Consider the following 5,620-nt stretch of genomic DNA (forward strand, 5'->3'; position numbering starts at 1 on the left):
TTAACACCAAGTAGGAATGAATTATAATACCGTGGTTATAGCATACGTACATGCTCCCTCAGTCACACACATTAAGAGACTCAAATTTGTCCAAATATGAATGTATCTATACACAAATATTAATGTTCGAAGCTTTTAGTACTAAGAAAAATTGCGGAATGATTCGTAGTAGCAAAGCTAATCAACAAGATTGTATAAGTACTCCATTAAGAAGGTTAGGAACGGGTCGTCGTCGGTGCCGGGGCTGCCGGCTGCTGCTGCCGCTTCTCCCGCGCCTCCCGCGACTCGTCCACCATGGCCCTCATCGCCGGCGTCGCGAACGGCCCTGCAGCCGCTGATCCACACTGATGAAAAGGGCTGAACGCCGCCGTCGACCCAAACGCCGGCGTTCCACACTGCAGAAAAGGCGCCGATGCGAAACCGGGCGCCGCCGTCGGCGCCATGGCGCCAAACAGGGTAACGCCCGAGGCGCGCTGCTGCGCGTGGGCGCTCGCGCCGGCGAACGCGAACGCGCGGCCGGACCGCTCGTACTCCGCCCGGCTGGCCACGCGGGCCGCCAGCTCGCGGAGCTCCCATGCCAGCGCCGCGCACCTGGCGTCGCTGGCAGCGGCAGGCGACCGCCGCAGCGCGTCCTGCCGCCTGTCGAGTATCCTCGCCGCCTCGCCGTGGTCGCCGCGCTCCGCCGCCGCGCGCGCCGCCGCCATGTCCTCCGCCGCCTCCACGCGGAACCGCTCCACCTCCACCTCCTTCGACGGCTCCTCGTCCTCGGCCTCCGCCGGCCGGCGCACCACCGCGTCACCACCGGCCACCTCCATCGACCTCCCCGTCGCCGCGTCCTTGTACGTGCAGCTCACCTTCAGCAGCCGCGTGGTGACGTCACCCTCCTCGTCGTCGTCTCTGGCGCCGGCGGCTGGCATGTCGAGGAATACCAGGAAGCGGCGCTCCTCGTCGGCGTAGAGCTCTCCGACGTCCACCTCCGCGGCGCGGCCGTACGCCACGACGCGGCTCGCGTACCGCCCGGACTTGACGGCCCTGACGCGCGCGCCGGAGCGGTGCGCCGGGCACGCGATGGCGAGCCACGCCTCCTGCGCCGCCACAGAGAGGACCCCTCCGATGCACTGCGCGAACGCGTCCTGAACCACCGCCTGGTTCTCGACGAAGGAGAACGTGCCGCCCGCGGTGGCCTCGGCGATCGCGTGCATCGCCGCCGCGTCGTGGTCGGCGCCGAAGCCGAACGCGTGGACCGGCGTGCCAGAGGACCGGCCGCCGTCGCTTCTGGTCGCCGCCATTAACGAGCGCGGCACGAGGTCGCGGTGGTAACTGCGGGTGAAGGAGTCCTGGCCGTCGGAGAGAAGGATGACGGCGGCGACCGCGTTCCTGTGCCGCCTTCCGTCGAGCATCTTGGCGGCAACCGCGAGCCCGTCGCGGATGTTCGTGCAGCCACCGGCTTGCAGAGACTCGACGGCGAGCTTGGCGGAGGCCCTGCCGGCGTCAGACATGCGGGCCAGGTGGAGGACGCGGCGGGCGGAGTCGGAGAAGGCGACGATGCTGAGGCGGTCGGCGGGGCCGAGCTTGTCCACGACGAACCCCATGGCGCCCTTCACCAGCGCCAGCTTGTTCCCCTGCATGCTCCCGCTGACGTCCAGCACCGCCACGAGATCCACCGGCGCGCGAGCCCGGCCAGCGGCGGCCGGAGGAGCCTTGGCGTGCACCAGCACGGCGAAGTTGTCGACGGCCTCGCCCCGGGCCACGGCCGCGCGCTCGCAGTGCATCTCGAGCGTCACGAGCGGCGCGGCCGTATCGTTCCGGCCGTCGATCGCCGGAGGCTCGGCGTCCGCGGTCTCCTCGTCGTCATCGAAGCCAAGTACAGATCCGAACGGCTCCAATGGCGTGTCGCCGAAGAAGCTGGGGGTCGGCGCCAGCCGCCTTGTGAATGGGTTCGAGCTGCTCGTTGAGGGAGCCTGAGTTCCGAACGGAGAGTGTCTTGGCGGGACGGCACCGAAGGAGATGGCGCCGCTCGGCCCAAACAGGGCTGCAGCCGCCGCTGCGCGGGCGGCGGGGAGGCGAAGGGGTTCTTCGGGGCCGCGGAGCAGACCGAGCAGTCGGCGCCGGTGGCCGCGCGGGGGTGGAAGCACACGGCGCACCGGTCCGCCTGCATGGCCATGGACTAAGCTAGCACAGAGAGAAAGAGATCGATCCAATATTCGTGTCGATCTTTTCCTGAACTTGGATTCGTGTCGAGGATTGGTCGATCCTCGGGGTATCTTTACTATTTTTTAATTTACACTTAGGTTAGTCCATCGTACGTCCTCCTGCACGGCCGCACCCACGCTCGAAAAACCAGCGTCCCGCACGGTTTTTCTTCCTCTCCGCACCCACGCTGCAAAAAACCGGCCGTCCCGCGTTGGTTTTTCTCCTGGCTTTTTCCCCACGATCTAAAACCGATGCTATTCTTTCTCTCCCAATGTAGATCGTCACCTGCACCTACCTCCGCCTCCAATCCTCCATCGACGCTGCCGCCGCCTGTTTCCAGGCCACGCCACAAACGACGGCCGACCTTCCTCTCCTCTCCGGCACGCCAACTGTTCTTGCTTCTTGCCGGCAACAGACTCTATCTGTGACCGCTCCATCTGCGCCTCCCTCCACCGCGCCGACGCCGCCCTCGTCCACCGCGGACGACGACACCGCGCTCCCCCGCGGCCGCCACCGCCTTCGCCCTCCCCGCGTCCGCCGCCACCCTCCACCACGGACGCCGCTGTCCGTCGCAGCCGCCGCCGTCCTGCCTCACCATTTTTTGCAATTACCGCCACCAAAACATGGGTTTGGTCTCCTTTCCTTAGTGTTCCTACTGCTGATCCTGCATAACCCTAAACGTAAGTTTGGATCCTTGCCTTGCTAATCTGATAGTAATTGTTCGTGGGGAGGGGAGCAAGCAGGGGTGTGCGTGACTGATTAGTATTAAATCTGGGAATTTTGAGTAATAATGATTGATTGATTAGTACTGATAGCAAATGTTTGTTTGCTTGTCTTTTTTTTTAAAGGATTTGTTTGCTTGTCTCTGTCACTCCATTATTGACAAATACTGTCAATGACTTCAATGCCATGTTATGTTAGTTCTTCGTGGGTAATTCCCAGATTTTTTCAGTGAACTTGCATTTTTAACCTGCAACTATTTTGTCAATGTGCAAGTTGGAGATATTATTGTCCAAGTGCAAGATAAAACGATTATGCTACTATTCATTTGCAGTTGCCTTTCTTACTAATACAGCAGATTCAGTGTCTGATTATTTTTTCTTGGTTATGTTTACTTAGTCCAGATTGCTTGGAAGTTAGAAGTACCATCCGTAAGTTTTGAATGCTGAACTCTTTACTTGCAATAGCATGATTACAGACATAACTAAGGCATCGAGACTGCAAGTTCTTGTGAGTTTAACCATTAGTTTCTTCTCATTGTAATATCATCCTAAATTTTTCTCCCTCTGCTGCTTTCAGGATAAATAAGCATACATATACACATTTGGCATGCGAAGCATCGTCATCATTTATAGGCAGACCGTGAGAGAAGAGCAGTTATTTGATGATAATTCTCGACCTAGCCATGCTTTAGATGGTAGCTCACATCCAAAAGGGAGTGTTTAAAAGTGGTGAAGTTTCTGCCCAGGGTGTCACAAAGGCGAAGTTTCTGCAGTTTTCAACCATCAGCAGAACAATATGTCACATTAATTATTGAGTTCATCCCAGTTGAGCAGAATTGGGAGATTGACACACCATTAGACCGAAGCAGGCTTTCCGAATTGAGGAACCCCAAGGATCCTCTTTGGGGTCAGTTTATACATAAGTCTACTCGCAAGTTTATTACTAATTGTTTATAACTTTATCTAATTAGCTGCATTTTGGGGCATGCATTTCAGTCTACTGAAAGCATTTGAATATTCCCTTTTCAGTATTACATCTGTTCATTTTTTAGTAGCTCTGATATCACCACAGGAATCACCAGAATCGGCGATTATAAACTATATGATCATGTGCTTTAGAGTAAGTTATCTTTCCATTGAACCATAATGACAACTCAATTTTCAGCAGGTTTTGTGTAAGTACTTACCTGAACTTCTTATCAATTTTCAGCAAGTTGTCATTTGAGTTAATATAATAGTGGAAACTGAAGCTTTCCAGGTAACTATATATGTTTTTTTTAGGCCAGGTAACTATATCTGTTGGGAGCTTCAATGGGATATTGAGGAAAGTAGTGCCAGATAGACCTGAAGTGGTGATGGTAAAATTAAGAGTAATAAGAAACAAAATTGATAGGTGTGCCATCAGCGAAAGACTTGTCCAACAACATGGTATCTACTAAAGATGTCGTAAGGGTTATTGAGGGGGCATGTAAGGTGTGTTTCAATTCATGTTTATTAAATGCATTAATTGGTTTTATTGGTGCATCATTTTGTTCTGTAAGGTCGATACATTTATATGCAATTGTTGGATGCTAACTGATCCAAAAGAGGTATCGTGCTTTATTGCAGTGACATATCATTATTTTGAAGCAAACTATCACTATTGGTTTACTGTTCTCTTGAGTGCATAGCCTATGGCTTCTCAATTTCATCTGTACATGTTTTAGTTAACTTGGCATGGTACTCAGACACCACGTGTATATTTTTAGTTTAAGAAATGGCTTGTTTCTAAAATATGATCATTAACTGAAGGGAGCGAGGTGTCAGGGCGCCGGTTTCAGGAAATTGTCTGGGCGAGAAAGTTAAGGACGATTTAACTAAATGGTGCAGTAAAACATTGCGAGTCTGAGAGGGTTGGAGAAATAGAACGTGGTATCTTCATTGACACTGATTCAGTGATCCGCCACGTCGTCTTGTGTTGGGTTATTTACAGCATCCAAGCTTTGATATTCTTTATTCTGACTTCTCTTGTTCTGCTATAAGCATGTAAGAAACTTGTACTTCCTCCTCCAATATTAGTTGTCGAAATATTACATGTATCTAGACGTTTTTTAGGTATAGATACATCCATATTTGGATAAATTTGGGACAACTAATATTGGACGGAGGGAGCACGTAATTTCTGTAAAATTATGCCTTTGAACAGAGAAGATGTATGTAGCCTTTTTCTATGTTCTGTTATTTATAACATCATTTAAACTTTGATAAAAGTTTCAGCTCGCCCCTAATTCCAGAAATTTAAATTAGTTGTTATATTGCAATGTGGGGCATTTTATTTTTGTTGTTCCGTAGCAACGCACGGACACTCCGCTGGTTTATACTGTATCCCAGAGCTAGGCATATGCATGCAAAGGATGCAACCGACGTAGTTAGCGTTGATGAGACGAAGCGGAGTAGTCAACTCAAGGAGGCCGGGAGAGACGGGAAACTGTCGTCTGTCAAGATTATGTATTAGCACTGCGTTCTCCTGACGCTGAAAATTAGTTTCCATATGTACAATACTACTCCTGTACTAGCAATCCTGTACTAGCAAGAGTGTCCGTGTGTTGTTACGGAATAACTTTTTTCGTGCGGGAAATTAGTTTCGTGTGGGGAGGAGGACGGGAGCTTACACTCGTGTCGTGCGGGAGATTGAGAGGACCTGGGTATTAGGTGGCATATTAGAC

General features: G+C 52.4%; 1 protein-coding gene across 1 annotated transcript; it reads right to left on the bottom strand.

Moving 5' to 3' along the window:
• Positions 1-3,098, bottom strand: LOC100842705 (uncharacterized protein sll0103). The gene has a single exon (XM_010231592.3). It carries the CDS (start codon positions 1,770-1,772, stop codon positions 216-218), a length of 1,557 nt encoding a protein of 518 aa, XP_010229894.1. The 5' UTR covers positions 1,773-3,098; the 3' UTR covers positions 1-215.
• Positions 3,099-5,620: the final 2,522 nt, after the last annotated feature.

This window comes from Brachypodium distachyon, chromosome 1 (genome assembly GCF_000005505.3).
Source record: "Brachypodium distachyon strain Bd21 chromosome 1, Brachypodium_distachyon_v3.0, whole genome shotgun sequence".
Classification (NCBI taxonomy): Eukaryota; Viridiplantae; Streptophyta; class Magnoliopsida; order Poales; family Poaceae; genus Brachypodium; species Brachypodium distachyon.

Bases quoted from the DNA above. Each gene is read 5' to 3' on its own strand.
- LOC100842705 (XM_010231592.3), bottom strand. From the start codon at position 1,772: ATGCACTGCGAGCGCGCGGCCGTGGCCCGGGGCGAGGCCGTCGACAAC.